General features: G+C 50.3%; 2 protein-coding genes across 3 annotated transcripts in view; one reads left to right on the top strand and one right to left on the bottom strand.

Annotated features, from left to right (window-relative positions):
• LOC125955882 (uncharacterized) overlaps positions 1 to 8,782 on the top strand; it is a 9,944-nt gene extending 1,162 nt beyond the window's left edge. The window contains exons 3-8 of one of the 2 annotated variants that reach the window (XM_049687180.1): positions 114 to 838; positions 1,217 to 3,736; positions 3,805 to 4,769; positions 5,410 to 6,399; positions 6,472 to 8,389; positions 8,464 to 8,781. In XM_049687180.1, the coding sequence (XP_049543137.1) occupies positions 114 to 838; positions 1,217 to 3,736; positions 3,805 to 4,769; positions 5,410 to 6,399; positions 6,472 to 8,389; positions 8,464 to 8,487 (7,142 nt within the window). In that variant the 3' untranslated portion in view covers positions 8,488 to 8,781. Of the gene's footprint in view, positions 1 to 113; positions 951 to 1,216; positions 3,737 to 3,804; positions 4,770 to 5,409; positions 6,400 to 6,471; positions 8,390 to 8,463 lie in introns of those variants that run through there. The other variant, XM_049687181.1, reaches the window with a different exon arrangement.
• A 78-nt stretch (positions 8,783 to 8,860) lies between these two features.
• On the bottom strand, positions 8,861 to 11,647 carry LOC125955929 (myb-like protein AA). Its single transcript, XM_049687275.1, has 3 exons — positions 10,351 to 11,647; positions 9,803 to 10,015; positions 8,861 to 9,399 (listed from the first exon to the last, which is right to left on the bottom strand). The coding sequence occupies exons 1-3, from the start codon at positions 11,261 to 11,263 to the stop codon at positions 9,197 to 9,199; spliced, it is 1,329 nt and encodes a 442-aa protein (XP_049543232.1). The 5' UTR covers positions 11,264 to 11,647; the 3' UTR covers positions 8,861 to 9,196.
• Between the last annotated feature and the right edge of the window lie 10,550 nt (positions 11,648 to 22,197).

Consider the following 22,197-nt stretch of genomic DNA (forward strand, 5'->3'; position numbering starts at 1 on the left):
CCCGTGAACGTCATAGGATTCGATAATGTCTTGGTTATTAAGATTCTCGTTTAATTTCCCTCCGATAAGCTATTTATATAATCTATTTTTCACTCTTTCCCTGCTGATTACAGACAATCTCTCGTTGCAAGATAACAGTCGGTACATACCGGTGCGACCGATCGTGAGAAGAAACCTACTGAACGAAGGCAGTGGTGGCGAACAGAACGAACCGCACAATACCGCGGTAGGGGTAGTGATTCCGACAACACCGAACTCATCGATTCAGCAAACGTTTCGCCTAAATGACGGTACGAACGGTGCAAGCGGTTCAGCACATAACATTAATAATCTACTGCACGGTACCGCTGTGAACCACCACCATCTGTTGCAAGGTTTCGCCTCGACCACCGGAGCTGGAGCTTCAGCATTAGGAGCAGCATCAGCAGGACCGAGTACCAGTGCCAGCAGCAGTGCTACCGGTGTAATTCCAAAGCAACAACCACCTCAAGTGCAACTCAATCCGTTGCTCTTGCTTCAACATCAGGCGCAATCTCGATCGACTTCGTCACCTCTTAGCTATCGCGTGCCGGATGGTGCATCACAGAATCAGCTAAATTTGAACAAAAATTCTAATCATCATCAGCAACAATTGCAGCACCAGCAGCAACAGAATCCTAATCATCATTTACATTCGGTTGCCATTCCTTCAACCTCGTCCGGTAGTCGTGGCGGAGCGGCGGCGGCCACTGCTGTTGCACTACCTTTCGGTGCCGGTACGGTAGAAGATACTCTGAATCAAATTCAAGAGTACATCAAGCTCACAACACACTTGATCTCATCGGTGCAGCTGGATAACGTGAGTGTGGTAGTTAGCTGTGATTAGCCGAGGGAATATGGGGGACGAGAGTTGTTACTTTGTGCCGATAAACTCTACCACGCTAGAGGATGTGCGGCACTCCGATGCGGAGGTGCGTGTGAATCGAGTGAACGTTAGTGTGTGTGTGTGTGTGTGTTTCTGTTTGTACGTGATAACCATTGTGAGCAAATTTCCGCGCAACATCCTGCATCCAATATTAATGCTTTTGAACATGCCGTTCCGATGTTTGCTTATGACGTGGCCACTCTTCGCCCTGCACGTTGTAACAGCTCTCTCTGCTAATTGACATTCGATGTTCTTTTGCACGGCGGCGCTTCTCTGCAAAACCAACTAATCCAGTCTCTCCCCTTCCTATAGCTCAACGGTGGACCTAGACCACAGTCGGTGCAAAGTATTAGCACGAATCAATCGACCACACCGGTGCCTCCATCGACATCGTGCGACGAACTGCGGTATCGTGTCGAGGCACAATCGAAAAACATGCAAGCACTGAAGGAACAGCAGGCGCATCTGCTGCGTCTGCAGCAGGCCGCACGGCAGCAGCTGCAGGAGATGGAAACGATGCGCCAGATGCATACCGCATCTGTTGCTCCACCGGTGGAATCATTCGAAACGGTCGAACAGGTACAGGACGGTATCGGCAGTATCATGGAGCGGATGCGCGTCCTGTCGACCTTCATTCACAACCAGCAGGAGCTAAGCAACATGCTCGGTACGGACAATGATGATGTACTTGCCGATCAGGTCGCGCTGCAGCAAAAGTTCCAGGAACTGCGTGATAAGAAAAGCCAGATGCATTCGCTCGTGTCTGAGCTGCAATCGCTGAATATGGATGCAAGTAGACAGTTTGAGGGTTCGAGCGATCAGGCTGGTGGCGAGGTACGCAATGTACCGATTGAGCTAACGCATGCTCCGGCTACGGCCGCCGAGGCAAGGAATGCAACGAAAACGTTTCTCAGCGGTGGTGGTGAAGGGTTGACGACGGCACCAGCGGTTACGGCAATGACGACGAAGGGTGCATCAGGAACCGTTGGCAGTATGGTGAGCAATGGTGGCCCCGTTTGCGGTCCGTTTGAAGCCGACGAAGAGGAAGATGAGGAGGGTCCATTGAATGAGGAAGAATCGGCCGTACTCGACGGAACGGCGGATATGTTGAGTGAAAAGATCAACGAGATCAACGCCATGAAGTCCCAGCTGCGTCGTCTGAAGGAAATGATGGATACGGTGAAGCTGATCGAGATGAAGACGGGCCATGCGGAGTTGATCGACGAGGAAGATGAAGACGAAGAAGAGGACGCACCCGAGGAAGATGAGGAGGGAGCAGAAGATGAAGATGAGGCGGAAGCGGGACAAGCGCTAGCAGCAGCCGTAGCATCACTGCAGCAGGAGCAACAACGTCGTAGCCGCTCCCGGTCGGTTAGCTCCGCACCGATTGCGGCGTTTGCGAATTCTCCTCCACTGATGCGACCGGAAGAGGAGAGCGAAATGAGTAATCAGGAGCGTGAGCAGCTAAACAAGCGCGTCGAAGCACTGCAAGCGATGACACAAGATCTTCGCGAGCAGGCCAAATCGATCGCGGCCGAGCGGGATCGCTTAAAGCACGCCCAGAATGATCTACAGAAGCGGCGCAACAACGTGACAAATCTGCAGCAACAGGCCGCAAGCGAAAAACTTACCAACCATGTGGCATCGTTCAGTTCGCTGTTACAAACAGGAGGAACAGCGAGTAGTGGTCCGTCTCGCCAGCAGTCGTCCGGTCCGGGTCTACCGGGTCCCGGTCCGAAAGAACGTCGTCAGATGGAGCTAAAGGCCGAGCTGGAGCAGAAGCGCCGTGAGCTGGAACGCATTGAAAACATGACACAGAACATTAAGAAGAACGCCGAATGCTTGTCCCGTTCGGGACAACCAGCAGAAGGAACAGGAGAAGCAGCTTCGATGGTGGTCTCTTCATCGGATTTGGCCACGAACGGTCTGTCTGGGGTTACGGTGGATCCTTCCAACTCGAGCGTAAAAGCAGAAGGTCCACCATCGATCGTTTCATCCTCGGTCGAGTCTTGCAGTGGTTCGCACCATCGCGGTACACCTTCGGTACCGAGCATACCGCCACCACCGGCCCCATCCGCGATCAGTGGTTCGTTGCAGAACAACACCGCTGGCAGTAATGCGACGAATGATTCGAAAACGAATTCAGCTGATTCCGGAGTTACGTCGGATATTTTTGCCCATGCACAGCTGGAATCGGCAGCCAGTTATCAGTCGAGTAGCACACGTAGCTTTCCACCACCGATGCCGGATATTTGCAATCGTAATGCGGGCACGGATCGTTACCGGCAGGCGAAAAGGGCCGCTGATGGTGTGGACGGTGATGGAGCCGGTAGTGCCAGTGGTGGTGGTGGTGGTGGTGGTGGTGGTGGTGTGCTGGATGCTGGTGGTATCAACGGAGCAGCTGGTGGCCCAACATCAGCTCGAGAGGCGGTAATGCGTGATTCACGTACCTCACCATGGCCAGTGTTTGGTAATGGGATCGGGGCGGGTATGTCGAGCTCTAATACGGGCCCTCACAGTCCTCACTACGGCCACCATCATCATCATCATCCGTATGGAGCGTTGCATGATCTACCGTCGCTGCACGGTGTTGGTGCCGGAGGGTACGGCGCTGGAGCATATGGAAGCAGCTGGAGCACGGGCGGTGGTCCGTTCGGAACGTCGAATCTGTTACCGCCACTGGCGACCACTCCTAATACACCGCCCGATCCGATCGTGTTCCAGCACATTATGCAAACGCAGCAGATGCTCATGAACTCGATCACGCAGTGCAACCAGTTGCTATGGATACAGCAGCGTGAAATCCACAACCTCAACAATGCAGTATTGATGGTAAGCAGCAGCCGTACAGTAGAGTAGTCGAGTGACAGTCTAGTAATCGTTGGTTTTATACTTTTTAGCTTCAGGAACGAATTCTCGGCACTAACAACAGTTTGTTGCTGCAAGAACCACACGCACCAACGGTGGCTGCTGCAGCGGCACTTATTCGAGCCGAATCGACACCACCTACCGGGTCGATGAATGCATCGGCCACCGCTACCAACGCCGGTGGTAGTCTGTTTGCCAGGGCACGGTCCGAGCAACCGACTAGCATAGCTCAACAACACCAACACCACCTTCAGCAACAGCAACAATCCTCTTCCTCTCCCTTCCATCATCCCCATGCGCCGTACCAACCGGCGTCGGTCACAGGCGGTGTGTTGCCACAGCAGCACATGTCCCACCAACCGGGACCCTCCTTTACATCGCAACCATACAGTCCGCTAGCGATGCCTCATACTCATTCGATGCTATCTCCGCAACACTGCTCGGTTACCCAGCAGCAGCAGCAGCAGCAGCAGGCTGCCGGTAACCAACGTAACAATACTAACAGCTCCCAGATCGGTCACCTACCACCGAGCGGTATGGCCGGCCGTTACCACCGTTCGACGAGCACCGCTCGTCCACCGCTCAACATTAACACGCTTAACAATGCTCTGTATGACGAGCAGCCTCCACCACCGGGCAATGATAACAGCGCCGAGTACGACCTAACCAACGCCGCACCGCATATGATTAACAATCTGTCCACGACGATGCCAGCGCACAATCCCTCTCAATCGTCACCGGGCACATCGTTGCGCTTCGGAAATTACTTGAACAATCTCAACAACAGCGTCACGAACAATCTTACCAACGTTAGCAGCAACGCAGCGGCATCAGCCATACAGCAGAACAATTTGAATCCATACAATCAGCAGCAGCAGCAGCAACATGGACCAGATGGATCAACCACATCGGTACAGCAGCAGCAACAAACTCAAGCTCTCAACAATCAGGTTCTGCCGGGAGTGAGGGCCAATAATTATTGGGATAACTTCCGAAGGTAATAAGTTGTTCGTGCAGCCTCCGGTGCCAGTGGGGCCACTACGTATAAGATACATTTAGTACACATTGAGAGTTGCCCTCAGATACGTTGATTCGAGTTAGTTTCGTCAAAGTTAAGGTACACTAGGATATCTAGGCTTGTTGAGTAATTGTCGATTTTGCCAAAGCAGGCACCGTGTGTGTGTGTGCGCGCGCGCTTTTGTGTCCTTCCTCCTGCCTCTTTATCATTCTACGCTTCCACACCGTGGTCATGCTTTATCTCCGTCCGCCCTCCCCTTTTCGGTCCATTGCTTCCTCCGCCCCATCCCCGGTTGTCTTCCTACTGTGTTCGGGGATTGAGATTTTTCGACAGAAATCACCACGTTCTGTCTGGTCCTGTTTTGACACGAACCATGGTAAGTGGGTGTGTTTGTGCGCTTGTGTGAGTGTGCTGTTTTGTATGTGTGTTTAGGAATCAACAGGTTGTTGCCTGCTCTGGCGTGCGTTTTCGATCTACATATATCTCTGCCATCGCACGACGCTTGCTTTCGGAGTTCACGTTTAAAATTTGAATTTGTTTGTAAAAGCCGAAGCGAATCCTGGTTTTGACTAATATTCGATTTTTTTTATCTTTATTCTTTCCCTTTTTCTCGCTATAGCTACTCAAGACAAAATCTTCTGTCGAGCAATAGTTGCAAAAGCAATGAGGAATCCTGTGCTTACGCTGGTAGTGGTGGTGGTGGTGGCGGCGGAAATGGCGGTACTAGCGGCAGTGCCAGTGGTGGACAGCCTGTCGCCGGAGTTGGTGGTAGTGGTAGTATAGGCGTTAGTGTCGCTACCGGAAGTGGCTCCGGTAGCAGCGGATGCAACACGATTAATAACCAACTCCAACGGAACAACAGCAATGCGGCGAATCAGTTCATGAATAACCAGAGCAACAAGTATCAGACGATCAACATAACGCGCAACAATTCGCTCAGCAATGCCAATCAGGACATTGGAGTTGGCACACAGCAGATGATGGGATATCATCCTCATCATCATCAACAACAGCAGCAGCAGGAACAAGAGCGAGATCCTGCGTTCGATGGTTCGATGGAACCACCATCCACGATGCATCATCATCACGCTCATCACCATCAGCTACAACATGGTGGTAGTAGTGTTCCTGAGCAACAGCAGGCTTATCTCACACATCATTCACAACAGCAGCAGCAGCAGCAGCAGCAACCACAACAACAGCATCGCCAGCAGCCAATGCCTAGTTCAATGCAACAACCGTTCAATCAGCACCTCCCAAATCAGCATCACCCATTGCAACCTCCGATACAGCGGCATCAACAACAGGATCATGAGCAGCAGCAGCAGCAGCAGCAACAGCAGATCCAACCCGTTCAATCTCACCATACGGCTGCACTGAATCAATCTCAATCGTTCGATCTCGGTGAACTGCAGTTTCACACCAATCCCATCAATCTGGGACTCGCCAACAAGATGCAACCGAAGGCGAGTGGCCATAAGAAGTATCCGCTGTCGCTGCGTTCCTGCCGTGATGCCAGCGTTGGAGGTGAAAGCAGCGGTGGATGCTATGTGTCCGGTGGTGGTGATATGAACCTGGCTACCGCCTGCACCTATCAGCACGATTCCAAGTAACACGAACACGAAAGAAGCACTTTCGATAGAACCCATTTCTGACCTTTTCTTTCATTTCTCTCTTACAGATCGACTTCGAAGTTGTTTGAAGCGCTGAAAGAGAACGTGTATCAGGAAGTGAAGAACCTTATAACGGCCAACGAATCGCGACCGCACTTTCTCATACAGCTGTTCCGTGAGCTTCAGCTTATCTCGTCTGATCCGCTGCGACAGCGAACGTTACAATCGATACAGGAGCTGTACAATCGGTACATCGAATCGACGCTACAAGAGGAAAACCATGTGAACAATGTAGGCAGCAATAATCTGCTCGCCTCCAGCAGTGTGCCCGCCGATGACGGAGACATTCCCTTGCCCACAACCAGTGCGGATACCAGCGGTGCTAGTGTTGTCAGGCGTGCTAATGAATCTCATCCCGTGGAAGGGCCACTTGTAGTCGATTCGTCATCGGTGGTTGAGCTAGAAGTGGTTCAAAACTATACCAATCTACGCCAGCAGCAACAACAGCAACAGCAGCAGCAGCAGCAGCAGCAGCAACAGCAACAGCAGTACCATTATGTGGCCAACTTGCCAGATAGTGCGGCTTCTGTCTCACAAACCTCCGGAGAAGTGTCGTCCCTTGATGCTAAACCATCGATTACTGTGAATACCAGCTCATCGGCTAACGGTCGCCAGGAGCAACCGTTGAGTACACTCGCCATCGCATCGCAGCAAACACCGTTGAGCGTTTCCAACTCGGAAATCATCAACATCATCATGGGAGACATTGTAGCGGTGATCAATTCCGTGGACTATATCAACGATTCGGTTCTGTTTAAAATTGCCGGGGTGATTTGTAATCACGCTGCCAGCGGTGGCCATCACCAGGGTGGCGGTAGCAATCTAGTGGAGTTCGTCGAGGGAACGTCCGCAGGCTCCGCTCTGCAGCAGCACCACCATCATCATCACCATCAACATCACTACCACCATCATGTTCCCATGGCGACCAATAGCGTATCGCGACAAGCGGTTTCTTCATCGAGCGTCGCTGCCGCCAGCTCGCTGCTAACGGCCGCCTCGTTCCTATCCGCCGCTCCTCAAAGTGAGTCAGATCCATCGGCGGCGCATAGCGGTCAGCAGCCCCAGCAGCAGCACAGTGGAGATGCCTTCAATCGAGAGGATTTCCTACGGCACCTGGAGAGCTGGAACCGAACGGATAAGGATGAGTTCATTTCAAATCTGGAAAATTTTCTCAACAACATTCTGCTCCGATCGTCTTCAGCGGTGATCGTCGGTGATTGTGGTGGCTCAGGAGTAGTGTGTGAAGAGGAGGAAGAGGTAGAGGAAGATGCTCACGAGGCTGCTGGATTGCCGATACGGGCTGCTGGGCACGCCTCTGGTGATGGCTCTGCAGGTCCTGAATATGAAGGTGCATTCGCTGCTGGCCTGCAGCCAGAAGACGATAGTGCTGATCAGGCCATGGTCAATGGAAATACCGAATCATCATCCCCGGTAGCGACGGCATCGGTTGCGGTCGTTAGTTCGAGTACGGTGAACAGTTACGCTTCAACCACGTACGATTTGGCCGAAGCGGATCAGGTGTGTGATCTGAGTGCCGGCGGAGTAGCTGCTGAACCAGCACCGATGACCATCGCACCGGCACCGGTCGAATCGAGTTCCTCCACTTTTGACGATCGTTGGACGGTAACAGTACAACGAAAGAAATCGATTGATCGATCAAAGGAAGATGAAGCTAGTGCATCAGTAGGCGCTAGTACCTGTTCATCCTCCGTTGCTGGTGGCGATTCTAGACAACGGATTAGTGGAATGATGATGCATCAACCACAACATCATCATCAGCAGCAACAACAGCAACAGCATTTACATCACCAGCAAGGCAGTGTCGGTACGAGCGAGCTGACCAATGGCGGAGGAAATAATGGAAACAACGTGAATAACAACTGGCAATCGGAAGAGGTGGCCGATGAGAGCATGGAACAGTCGGAGGTAAATAGGCGAGACCGTGACTCGAAAGCTATTCTGTGTATATGCGAGATTTATGCTCTTTCTGCGTCTTCTAGGAACAACTTCCTTCGTACTACTGAGGAAGACACACCGGTGATTCGTAATGGATAGTTTGTTGCCATCCTCGGGATCCTGCGACAAGGCGCTGCATACTTTAACACACAGGACACAACTTGACGAGCACATTAGCGATACCAGCAAACGGCACGGCAAGTGTCGGCATTTGTAGGGCAATTTAATAAACTCATTCAATACGTAATCCACTACATGTTTAACGGAAGCACTCCAGAACTGAGAAGAGATCGTTGAGGCAGCATCTAAAATATATAGATACATTTGTATGTATGCATAGTGATCCTATTCGACCAAACACGTGTACCTTGTACTGTAAATCGATACATCCGAAGCAGAGCAGAGAACTAAGCACAAAGTTCGGACATTTCGCAGAAATTACACGAACACGATCACATCTGTTGCGCTTATGCTTTAGCTTCGTTTATTTTATTTTTAAAAAAGTCTTACGAGAGGACAGTACACCCTAGCACGGCCAGACGTACGGTTAGTTGGGTTTTCCCTTGTTTTAGCAAAATTCTACCTTAACTACTGCCTAAACCTTACCTATCACTACAAGATTGCATCATTCAGCAGCACCCTAATGGTGCGCAGCCTACTCCTTCGTTACTGTTCAACTTAAGTACGGAGTTCCTAAGTAAGTGGATCATCAAGCGTACCTCGTCTAACCGTCTATGCTACCCAGAACGATCGAGATCGCGTGCAGGAAGATTATAATCAGTGTGTGTTCGGTGCAAGGGTGCGATAGCATCCACCGCTACCGTGTAGACTATGGAAAAGATCATGATCACGGTGTTGTTGTTGTTGTTGCTGCTGTTGCTGCTGATCGATCTCGTCGGATCGCCGTCGAACGCAAACTGCTCCGACAGCTGCAGCGGAAGATGGTGCGCTACTACTAGTAGCTAAGTCCGCACCCTGACCTTTGTGGAAGTATCACGAAAGGAGGTGATCAAAGGCCGCGACCGAACCAAAAGTGGTGGTGTAGTGTGAACCGAAAATGATAGAAAGAAAGATTCAAATAAAGAAATACTCTCTGCGTGTAACTCTGGGTAGCACATTATTCGGTATCGAGAAGGCCACATTAAGGCATTTTGAAGGTAAAAAAGGAGGGGATATGGGACATCACTACCCGGATCGGTTCAATGGCCGATTCAAATGGGTGAATCATGTGTTGAAGAGATGATCGTGTGCTTCAACGTTTCGTTGGCGGCACGTACGTACACCGGTGATCTCACCCAACCCCAATATCTCTCTGTTTTGCGTTCGGTTGCTCGCTTCAGATCATGTGAGACATCATGCAACGGCTTGAGTCGAAATATTTACTCTTGCTGGTGGTGTCGCCGTGTGGTCCCGCCGCCGTTTGCTGCTGGTCAGCGCTCATTGTCGAGGAAGGATGGAATTGCAGGTGCGTGTGGGGGTGTGCGGCCGGGAAGCTGTAGTGAGCATACGGCTGAGCTGGGCGCTGGTGGTGCTCCTGGTATTCCATTTCGTTTCCCGATTGAAGATACCGTTCCTGCTGCTGCTGGCCATACGCGTCTGTGTTGAAACGGAAGTGTTGGCCGCACATGAGAATGGAAGGGAGGAAATATGTATTTTTAATTTTGATTTAACCATCTCCCACCCACACACGGGTCGGGGGCGTAGGGAGTAGCACAAGATGGAGGCTGGGGGTTTCTCCAATCGGTCGAATGAAGATCATGGGAAAGACACACATTCATATGACTTATTTTTAGTATCTACTAGAAAGTGAATTATGGTGAGATCATTTAATACTCCCCCTCCGCCCCCGCCTCCTCTACTCCACCTTGCCTCCCCGACAGGCTCTGTTTCTGGTTGAGCTGCCAGATATATGCGGAACGGTGACCACTTACCTCCTTGCGTAACATTGCTAGCGAAAAGCATTCCATTAGCAAGCGTGCCGCCGACGACGCAGTCTTCCGCTTCCATCTTTCGCCGTTTCGGATGAAACTCGCCGTCATGCGAGGTGGCCACTGGCAGCAGCTGATCGCACGCATGTGCGCCGTTCGTGTCCATTGCCTCATCGTCGCCGGTGGTGGTGGTGATCTCCTTTCGCTTCCTATTATGTTGCAGAGCCGCCGACTGTTGTCCATTAAAGTGATAACCCATCTCGTTGTTGTTGTTGTTGTTGTTGTTATTGTTGTTATTATTATTGTTGTTGTTTCCGGATTCGAGGTCGGCCGCGAGTTGCTGCTGGTAGAAGCGCGCCATCGGGCCACATATATCACCGGCGGTGACGCCGCTGCCCGGTGTTGTCGCCAGCGTCGGGACGTAACCATAGTAACCGTTGGATGAGCCGTTCAGATAGGCGACGGGTTGAAAGTCGTCGCACACGGCAACACCGCCGGTAACGCGATGACGATGATGATGATGATGATGATGATGGTGTTGCTGCGCGCCCGTCGTTGCTGCCGTTGCTCCGGCTGGTGATTGAACTCGCCCGAAAGGGCAATCACCGCCGTTGCTACCACCACCTTCGATCGCATGATGATGATGCTGTTGTTGCTGCTCGTGGTATGCTGCGGTGAGCATATCGGTAGTGCTCATGTTGGCGGTACCGCTACCGGAGTGGCTCCCGCCTCTCACGTTGCCCATTCCGCCGCTCGTGCTGGCCGCACCCGCCGCCATCAGACCACGTAGACTCGCAGGTGCCCCCGGGCTGGCGATAGCGGTGGGGAAGAGCCGATTTTCGTTCTTGTAGAACGTTACGCTCTGGTCGTTGTCCAGCGGAAGGTAGGAAGTGGTCGAGAAGTTGGAGAACACCATTATTACCGCGGCGCGTTTTGCTGCGTTTTCGATTTGCGGCTCGCAGGTGGTGGGAGGTGTGCGAACTCGTCCTCCTCCTCCTCCTCCTCCTCCTCTTCACACTCTCGTTGCACGGGAGTTTCGTGCGTAAAGTAAGCGACGAACGCCCTTTCTCTCTCACTCGCGCACACACACACTCGCTATGCTGCTTCTCACTCACAGGTCACACGCGCGTAAACCAAGGGGAAGGGGGTAGCGTACGATGAACCGCGCGGTCGAACTCCGTCGACAATATCGATTGAGCGCACGCACGAACGCACGAATTCACGCCGGCAACGTGCACGCTCGATACGTTGTTGGTTACGAATTAAAAGTAAAAATAGCGCGGCGTGCAAAAACCACCGCTTGGAGTTTCTCCACACAACACACAGACACACACACACACACATGCAACGCACACAGTTTGACAGTTAAATTTACTGTCGGAGTTTTTTTTAAACTGGGTTTACTCTGCCTTGTTGAGTGACTCAGCGACCTCAGCAAATTTGAAAAACGCTTCGATTTACCGTAACGCTTGAGCAAAACGCTTCATTGAAATCGAGGGGAAACCAGAATTTGCCCAGAAAATGAGGGTATTTGGCCAGAATTCTGTTAGTATCCATTTATCCAGTCGTTTTCCATTTGATAAGACTAGTGGGCAGGCAACATTTTTGTGAAAACATGAAACGAATTCTTAGAAAGGATGACCTGGGGTTTTTATCCAAAAACATTTGAAAATTTCTTGAGAAATGGCTTTCTCCGGATGTTTCAATTCTGCTCCAACTCCAGCCGTTCTCATGCATGAAGACAAAGCTAAATATTTTTAAACGAAAGCCACTCAATCGATACAAACTTGTGCTTTGATTTCCCGGAATCTGGCCAAGGCAACGGCGAACGATAACTGAAATAAAATTCCTAGGAAGTGCGTTCCTCTCAAACAGCAGCACCCATGGCGACACGCACTTCTGGGCACATCGTGTACTATAAGCAAATTCCTAAAATCTTGCCGGCTCCCCTCGCTCTCCAAAGGAGCCGCCCGTCTAAGTAGGCCCGAAAGGAAGCGGAATCGGCCGGGGCAAATGGAAATGTAAACACCGGCACCGTCACCGGTACGGCGTTACCGGCATTCCCGATACCGGGAAAATCCCGAACACCAAGCGTTCGCTGTTCACTCGGTACCGGTCGCCTGCTCGGAACAGCTGATCCTGGCTTCGAGCGAACGTTTTCCACGAACTCCGAAATCGGATTCAGTGCGTATCCGGCGAAGTCACCCGGTTGACCGAGTCGTAGTGGTCCGTTTTCCCGGGAACTATAATTGTGGAACGGAATTCGTGGTGCTGCTCCGTCTGCCGTCGATGTCCTTGTAGCGGCTGTGTGGTCTCTTATGGTGAAAAGTTTTCTACTGTTTATTATCAGTTAATTCTTCTGCTCCTTCTCCTCCTTCTCGTCGATACACCACCCGGGGGGGAGCGATCGCAGGACCAGCATGGCCGCCCGCGCCTGTGCCAGCATAGTGCTTCGATGTGCTTCGATAAGATAATCAATTATGCAAATCAGCCGTTCGCGCGCGCTCTCGCTCGCGCTCATTCCCGGGTTTAACTGTCCGCTAATTAAGTGACTCTCGGCAGTGGCAGCGAAGCGCAGCAAAGAACTGCTTGGAACTGTCGCCATTGTCGTAGTTTTGTCGTTAAGGAAATCGACCGCCGTCGATTTCGGAAAAAAAGAAACGGAAAAACAAATGGCGGACTGTATAATTTTATGGCGTTAGTGAGTTAATTAGTGAAGCGCAATTATCGGGCGGAAGATTGAATTTGGGGTGCGGTGTTATTGAAATTATCTTCGCGCGTTCATCCTCTCCCGGGTGAAGTCGAGAATCAACCGTGCGGCTATAAGCGGCAGGCCCGTTTCTTGCAAGGATCCCCCATAACAGAGAAGCGACTCTGTTGCTTCCTACGCTTCCGCCAGTGAGTATGCTCTTCAGCAGTGCCTCCTTCTCGAAATCAATAAAGTTTACTCCGTCAGGCGGGTTATTTGAATGGCAATTACTTTTCATTACGCCTCCCCGCATTCACCTCACTGAGCAACCGATTAATTCGGTTCGTGGCGTTATTGGAAATTCGGCAATTGTGGGGAAAGCCAAAAATTAATTCAATACCACAACACCTTCATTAGCCCCGTGGGTGGGCGGGCGAGGAGGAGGAGGACGACGGGCTGAGGGGATTTAATTGCAATCTGCTGTCACTGGCTACGACGGCCAAACTCGAAGCTAAGGGGGAAGCGAAATCATTCATCCGAAGACGCTGACCGGCCCGGGAATGATACTCCATAAAGAAGCGAACTTATCGATACAATTGAAGGCCAAGAGAGATTCGTTGGCATGTCTTTGCTAATTTTTGCTTCTATTCCCCTTATCCTTCCCTTTTCCCCTCTCACGCTGTGCCCCTCGCTGCTGGATCAATATCAATTGATGGAATATACATTCGTTGCACGTTTCCGGTTCCGGATCCAGGGCTCCGACCGGAAGCACTTTCCGTTTTCTTCCGCTCTTCGGTTGCATCGTCACTCCTTCGTTGGTGACGGCGCGATCTGGAGCGCTGTACCTTGGGCCTAGGGGCAGCGAATCTATCGATCGATCGATTGATGGATCGTTTGTCTCGTTAGTAAGATTAATTTCCAAAGACAAGAGAATTAAATTAGCTCACTCCGTCCAGCCCCGGGGCCCTGGCATATAGGCCATTGGCCCTGATAACGCACCAGTTCCATAAGTCCGTCTAGTGTTGCATGCTGCTGGCATGGTCCGACAGGCCGCTGTAATGGTCGCACTTGGAAGCTTGGAGTGTTGTCTAATTAAATAATATATTCTCCTCAGCTGCTAGCGGAGCACGTCACTCAATCACTCCTTGCATCGGTATCGTTGTGGCCTTTATTTGCATTTGCGTCAGAAAAGCGCCTCATGAGAAGCATCATGTCAGTAATTCGTCCATTAGCTGCCCACCGGTTATGGATGGTGATAACGTTATGTGTTTTTTTTTCCCTAGAACTGAACTCCATTTTGCGAATTTTAGCCAGAAGTGCTATTGCAATTACTGCAATCACCTGCTCCCCGCCAGAGCACACTACGACTCCCGGTGGTATAGCGGTGGGTATCACCGTATCATCAATTTTTGCCAAACGGTTTCGGTGTGCGGTATGTAAATGTTATCATTTGCCCTGCTTCGAAATGGTTGAGTGGGTTTCCCCCTCCCCCCCCCTCTCGCTTTTTCCTGGAAGCCTGATAAAGAATGATCAATTTGGAAATGGCTGAAACAGAGACGCGTGGCGCAGTGCTACGGATGGGGGATGGGGGGGGGGGGGTAGGTAGCAACCTCTCGTACCAACCCAGTTATCGCAGGAGGCTGCTCTTCATCGTCGCCGTTAAAGGGGAGTTGGGTTGCTATACCACGAGACTGCTCAGGGTATGGGTGTGTGCACGTGTGTGTGTGTGTGAGTGTTTGTTCAATAGCTGCTACCGGCGCTGGTTGCTTTGATAGCAATTAGCCTGCGGATAGTTGGAAGGTACAAGTTGGAATGTACTTAGCAGCAGTAGCACCGCAGCTACGATAGGAGCGTTTAGCTTTTGAAACAGGATAACTGTTCGAGCCAAGCACTGCTCTCCCATCCCCCCTCCCCCCCCCTTCCCGGCCCCGGAGGTAGATTATACATTTTGTGATAACATCATGTTGAGGCTTTGGCTTGCAACACAAACAGGAACCTCAGCTATTCGCAGTAGAAGGTACAAATATATATATATAGATACAGGGTTGCAGGAATATGATACTTTCCATTGACTCCTCCGCTGAGATGGGAAAGGTTTGAACCTCGCCTGGCGCCAGGGATTGTCTTTTTTTTTAACCTACCTACTAATCCTTTCGTTACATGATTTAATTAAAAAAGAGAAAATGTCATCAAATCCTAATACACACCAAAGACATGAACACCTGACAAGGTCGGTGGAATGAGTGAAGTTTTGAAACATTTATCCTGCCATCCATCCCTGCTACTGGCATGTCAGCACGGTATGCTTTATTGTAACAAATTGCCTGCGGGAGGACATTCTCGGGCAACATTCGGTGGGGCAACGGTGAAGCAATTCATCATGGGGATTAATTATTCGTGACAAGTTCACTCTCTGCAAGGCGCCTTCAGCGATTCCATCTTCAGGTAGGCTTCCCAGAGAACTCTTCTTTTCAAACCTTCATGGCTCTCTCTGTTGGGAGTTTGCAACCATACATGCCAAGACATGTTTTGCGTATGAACAATATACGAACACAATGACTGTGCTTTGGATTTTGAACCAACTCAACACATTCGATATTAGTGCTTTCGTTGCTCTCGTAGTTCTCCTGAATACATTCCGTACGTAAATAAAGCTAATGTGCTTCAATAGTTTGTTAAATCCGAATTGAAAGGCACTCGACAGGAAAGGCGACATTTGTTCCATTCCCCCGCAACTCTTACCACATTATTTCTCACGCCACCCATCATCGATTGTTTATCTAACAAATGATTGTTTGAAAATGGCGTTTGCTGATGGTCACTGGCGACCCCACTTTATGCCAGGCGGGGGCGAGGGCCATTTTTTGTACGTACCTTTAGAGCCTCATTTGCATCGATCACTCATTGATTAAGCGATTATTCACGGCCACTTCCACTCACTCACCCACCCGGTATCACACGCCAAGTAGGTGGCGATCTCCCTCTCCATTGATGCTGCTAATTTATTGTCAGCTCTCCATGACCACCTACTACTTCCCCTCGTCTCATCCCGTGGAAGGGGAGGGGAGCCGAGGTCGCGTCGGTTGACCGATTGCATTCGCTAGATTGGAAATAGAAACAAAAGTAACGCGAAAAAAAACGAACGAACCGTTCAGTCAACCCTGGCATACCATATTCCGCGTCCAGCGTGGCTTTTGCTGTGGGTAAACGATGGGTTTTGCTGTGGGTTCCTATTTTTTCCCCGTTGCCGTTGCTGGTTTCCACTCCAGAGCATTGCTCACCGCATCGACTAATAAAGTTCAACATGTGTGATTGTGTGTGCGCGTGTGTTGTGTGTGGTGTTTCGTGGCTTTGTGGCCTGACCACCCGTGGTGCCGATTGTATCGGTTCCGGGTTTTGGGAAGGGATTTGTTTTCGGAATGGAAATGTTTTTTTGTCACGTGTTCTACCAGAGATCGGTTTCTATCCGGAGTCCGGTTTTTGTCCATCTGCCTGAGGTTGTAAGCAGCAGCAGCAGCAGCAGCAGTACGAGGCCATCAATGACGGGGTTCGATAGTGCGTTGTCATAGGGGTTCCGTTTACATAGTTTGTTTTGTTGTTTTGTTTTTTGTATGTTTGTCGCGGCTGCAACTCCGACAATCAAGTGCAAGGGGAGAGCATAGCTCGGTCGCTCGCTCAAGTCAATTATGCACTTCTGGGTTGGAGCGAAAGAAAGCGAAACATCCGGGCGACGCTCCATCCGGGCCGTCCGGTGCCGGTACCATTTTGCAATTTCCTGATCATCATCCCCCATCGCCAGTTGCTATCAGTGGGTGAGCGCAGCGGGCAGAACCACTTGTGCTGCTGCTGCTGCTGCTGGTGCTGGCCACCGAGGTCGGAGCGATATAAATTTGTGCCACATATCCCTTCCCTTTGGAGGTCCCTTTGCATCGCTTTGTTGGTGCCGATTGCCGGTTTGTGCACGAGGCTGTGTTGGAGTGTTGTTTTTGTTTCAGATTCCTGGTTTTTGTTTTGTTTTCTGTTTTTTTGTGCTTTAGCAAAAGCGGATTTGCTTATAGCCATCTCGTGCAGTGCCAATGCAAGGCCATTGCATGCAGCCATTGCACCCCCCCCAGATAGCATCCATGTTGAACAATCGTTCAACCAAAGCAGGCGCCGGTTGCTTTTGTATTGTGCGCTTTCCATTCTCTCTCTCTCTATCTCTATCTCTTTTTCTTCCGCGATACCGGAACCAATCGTGATGACAAATGTGCTTAGGGAAGGATGAAATGAAAACGCAAAATATATACAAAAGCAAAACAAAAAAAGGCATTACAAAAACGAACGAAACGAAACCAGAGAGCAGAGGAAAAAATATTAAAAAATGGCGCCTCGCCACGCGCACTAGATCACTGGAGCAGCGGTGTTGAGGTTAGGGGTTAGCGTCGTTCCGTTGCAGCAAAATTTGCCAAGCAGTGATGCAGTGAACCAGAGCGACCGAAAAGGGATCGAGACACAGAGAGAGAGAGAGAGCAAGATAGCATTGCTGGCTGGTGGCCAGCATCGGGTATTGGATTTGGATTGCATTTTAGGGTGGGTGGATGGGAAAAAATGGCAGTACAAAACACATCTTACACGTGTGCATTGTTTGCTGCAGCATACATGCATCGACCACACAAAAACACGGTGGGGGCATCGGAAAGGGAGCGGCTGGGTATCGCTGGTGACGATCGCTGGTCAACCGGCATGTACCATGGTACGGATGGATGATGGATACCGCGTGTATGTGTGTGTGTCGGTGTGGTGTGCTCACGTGGTGTGCTGTCCGGACCGGAAACATATTTGCCAGGAGATGGCAGGCGATATGCCACCACATCATCACACCGCCAGCCAGCCACCAACCAACACCATACATCATCGTCAGGAACCAACCAATGGGCCAAACAAGCCACTGAAACACACCATCTGTGTCTGTGTGTGTTTGTGTGTGTGTGTGTGGAGTATATGTTTTTAATTAATTTTTAACGTCAACGTCCACTGTGCTGTCAAGGAGTTCCCCTTGCGCCCAAAAAAAGGGCTTCGCAGAAGGCGATGTCGTCACGTGTCAAGCTCCTGGTGTTGGCTGTTAAATCCGTTGTTCTTCTCTGTTTCTTTTTTTTCAATGTGTTTTCTGCGAATAAACTTAAGCTGCTTGCCAAAGTCATGCTCTAGAGCTTTAAAAAAAAAACCATTTTACGCAATCGGTTCGCGGTTTTCCACGGGCATGAGCACACATTCCACCACAGAACGGTCGAGAAGTCGTCCCAGATTTTAGCGATTTAATTGCGAGCAGCTGCTGACCGATCCGGTGCAGCCGCGGTCGATACACGCGTACACCGAGCAAACCGGGTCGAGCCCGAGTCCGAAAATGCCATCCTCTAATGCTCGACCCTTCGACCGTGCAGCCGTGAACACATCTAATGGCCCGCGCGGGGTCATTAGAATTTAAGGCTGCTTTCGCTCGGATGCCTGAAATGAGCATTTGATTCGAATTCGCCGCACACATCGCGGTTGATCCCGGGACCCACTCTGAATTTGTGGCCGAATTTGGATCAAAAAGGATCCCGGTACGGTCGGGAAGAGGGAAAGAGAAAGGGTTAAAAGGCGGCTTTCGCAAAACACAAAAAATGCTCCCTGGATGCGATGGCAATGGAACCACAAAACGCGCGGCATGCTGTCCGATTAAATGGCACGAGCGACGGCGGATCGGATCGGTCGTGGCATAATTGTAGCTTTAATTCGGGCATAATTGGTACGAGGATTATCTAGCAAGGTGGTGGAGCGCGGTGGAATCCATCATAAAAAAGAAGGCGAAAAAGCATTAAAGTCATTGTTCGCTGGGTGCCGCTTAATGAATGTCCATAAAAAAGAAGCTCTCACCCCATGGGGCGGTTGCCGGGTTTTTTTTTGGGGGTAATTCTGAGGGAAAATATCTCATCAAAGTTTGCGAGTGGCCATCTTGCATGCTGATCCAGATGTTTTTTTTCTGTTTTCCTGCTGTTGCTGCTGCTGCTGCTGCTGCTGCTGCTGACCAGCGGCCTACTGCGTGCGATCGGATTCGAACGAAACGCTGGACGCCATATCGATGACCACCGGATGGCAGCGCCTGCTGTGAGCACATCATGCTGTGCCTGGTGCTGATGCTATTAGTGCACGCTCTTCAGCGAGATCTACGTGTGCCTGGGTGTGTGTGTGTGTGTCCGCGCGCGAGTCGAACGGATAAAATGGCTTATTGTCAGCCATTTCGTGGAACACACGCTTTAGCTCGTTTGGATGTGAGTGGCGCCAGCGAATTCGGTATCCGTGGTCCAACCGGCTAGCCAGCGAATGTTAATGCAAAACATAAAAAAGGCAACCCCCAACGCCCCAGCCCCCGCCGAGCAAGGCATTAAAACTATCGACGAAAGCATTGAGATAATCATTCTGGCGAGTGCGCACGACAGAGAGAGAGAGAGAGAGGCCCAATTCGGCATGCTGGATGGAAATGGATGTTGGGGTTCTTTGGCAGCACTACTCCCGGGGCTCGTATATGCTGCAGATGGGGTTTGCTGTATGATGCTGCTGCTGTTGCTGCTGCCAATGCTGGCGTGCGGTAGTACCCGGTTCGCCCTACATTCCTACAGTGGCGCCACAGGCCCGACAGACAGGCCCGACAGACAGGCCAGACAGGTTGGCTCCAGCTCGGAATGAAACGCTTGATCGTTCGGCGGTGGCCCCATTTCCCCCAATTTTTTTTTTGTTATATCTCGGCTCTTCGCTCGTCTGCATGAAAATGCTGATTCTGCTATCTGTATGCGGTGCTCGTGGCGTCCTTTGGCGCCTCATTGTCTGGCCGGCCCAGCTGAAGTACTGTTTTTGATGCGATTGAGCGAGAAATTGAAATGGGCCAGCCATTTTTTTTTGTCATCTTCGATGGCCGCCCGCAAAACAGGATTGATTACATCACAGCTGCTTCGTGACGTCACTGGCAACTGTCAATGTGACAGCCGGCTCAATAGTCAACATACGGCGGCTGGTACGCGGCAATGGCTACCTATCGCCAACTATCCACGTCGCTTTATGGCAGTTTTATGAAAAGTTATCGCAGTTCCGAACGGTTTGACTTTGCTGGACAGATTTTATTCTTCTTTTTTTTTTTTGGAAGAAAATATTGTTGGCAGTGTTGCCAAACAACCGCCCGAGCTACAAAACCCGGATTCGAACGCGAAGCCAAACTTATGCCAACCCCATGCCGCGTACCGCGAAGCCGCGGGGGGAGGAAAAACAGCCGAAAGAAATCTAAAAGAAATAACTATTTGCTGAAAGTGTGGCTGTTTTTTGGCGCACACCGGAAGACGCTCGATCGTCGGGTCGTCGAGGACGGGCTCAAGCTTCCGGGCGACGGAAGGGGGCCGTTTTCCCTTAACAGCCACCTCGAGGCCGCTGGGAACCCCATTTATACCGGCCATGTTCGTCGTCGCCCGGTTCTACGGCGGATGAAAAACAAAAAAATAAAATAAATCTCGCTTCTCGTCGTCGTCGTCGTCGTTCCTTCCCTCTCCTCCCCTCCGAACACCGGTGAAAGTTGTTCGATTTCACCTCAACTTTCAGCCTTTCCAGCAGCCTCTCCCGGGGTCCAGCAACGGCCCCACTTTTCTCGTCAAACTCGGTCGTCGTCGTCCTCGTCGTCGTCGTCGTCGTTCAATTTCGTTTCATGTAGCCCATAAGTTGTTCCTGCCTTTCGCAATCTCTGGTTCGGCGATGTTTTTTTTCTCCTTTTTTTACGTTTGTTGGACCAAGCAGCTTTCCTTCTGCTGGCTGGCTGGTTTCTTTTGGACATTTGTTTGTCAGTAACAGAAGACGTAGACGCCACCGGAGGAGAAGAAAATAATGAAACGCCCCGGGTGAAAGGAAAGCGAAGAAGGAGCTTGTGGTGGTGGCTAGGAACTTTCACCGCGCTAGTTTTGGCCGCGCTGCGCTGGTGCTGCTGCTGGCGGCGGTGGTGGTGGTGGTGGTGAAACTAAAACTTTGAACAACAAATTAATTCATGCCAATGCATACCAATGCGCTCGCTCCTTCTGGTGGCGGTGGCGACGGTGGCCGTGTTGTTATGACGTTTATCTTCCTAACCGAGTGTTCCCGTCCATGCCACCGATAGTGGCCACCCCCTCCCCCATTCTCACCAGCTCTGTCTCTTCGTTGTACCTTCTGTTCTGTGCAGTTGGTTGTTTTGAAGTTTTAAATGTTCGCTTGCAACTGGCTCCTGCCAGGGCCGTCGTGCGGCCTGTGACGCCGCCATGTTGTCGTGTGAAAGTAACGGCAAGACAGTCAGAGACAGATCCCGGGCGATTCGGTTTCGGGATTGGCAGTAGAAGCGGTGGTGATGATTTCTGCTATCATTCTGTTTCTGAGTTTCTGAGGATGACTTGATGGTTGTGCTTGGCAAGGCAAGATTAACGATCATTCGCATCTGAAAAGCCTCATTTTAGAGGATTTTCGTGCGAGCAATCATTTGTCTTCCATAAATGTAATTTAAAAGTACATCTTTTGAAGTATATTACGATTCATTTAGAAGAAACTTGATTGAAAAATAGAACCAATGGCATTAATTCTCCTGGGCACATGTCTGTTAAAAATTCATTTTTCGCATTGTGCATAACAGCTTTACGCTCAATTACATGAGATATTAAATCTAGCAATATTCTTTATTTAGATTATTGGTTTTTCGAAGAACTTTTTTCGATTTAAAATTTAAATGTTTAGCAGTGCTTTAAAAAATTATAACTAATGGTTTCAACGAGTTTTCTTGGAAAAAGCGAGTTTTACATCAATTATTAAAAAAAAGTATTAACTAGTTTAGAGTAAACTCGACAGTAGTACCTCGTAAATGAAGTGAAGATGTTGTGAAGTGTTCAAAGGAGCATAAATAAAGCCCCATCCATTTAGAATCTGGACACACGTTTGTAATCACTGCAGCGCTTCTAGTGGTCACTTTGCAATTCTGTTGACAGCGTTTTAATGGTAGTAGTCTATTTATTTAGTGGTAAAATTTTTGTCAAAATTGATCTACGCCTTCAAAAGTTATCGCGAAACGCGAAAGTCGAAAAAAAAAGTCTGCACACTCATGACTAAAACTCGATTTGGCTGGAGAAAAACCGCGAAAC

The sequence above is a fragment of the Anopheles darlingi genome, chromosome 3 (genome assembly GCF_943734745.1).
Source record: "Anopheles darlingi chromosome 3, idAnoDarlMG_H_01, whole genome shotgun sequence".
Taxonomy (NCBI): Eukaryota; Metazoa; Arthropoda; class Insecta; order Diptera; family Culicidae; genus Anopheles; species Anopheles darlingi.

Excerpts from the sequence above, each read along its gene's own strand:
- LOC125955929 (XM_049687275.1), bottom strand. The coding sequence starts at position 11,263 with ATGGTGTTCTCCAACTTCTCGACCACTTCCTACCTTCCGCTGGACAAC. Across the intron at positions 10,016-10,350 it reads TAGCAATGTTACGCAAGGAG|ACGCGTATGGCCAGCAGCAG; the intron begins GTAAGTGGTCAC and ends GTTTCAACACAG. Across the intron at positions 9,400-9,802 it reads CGGCGACACCACCAGCAAGA|GTCAGGGTGCGGACTTAGCT; the intron begins GTAAATATTTCG and ends ACTTCCACAAAG.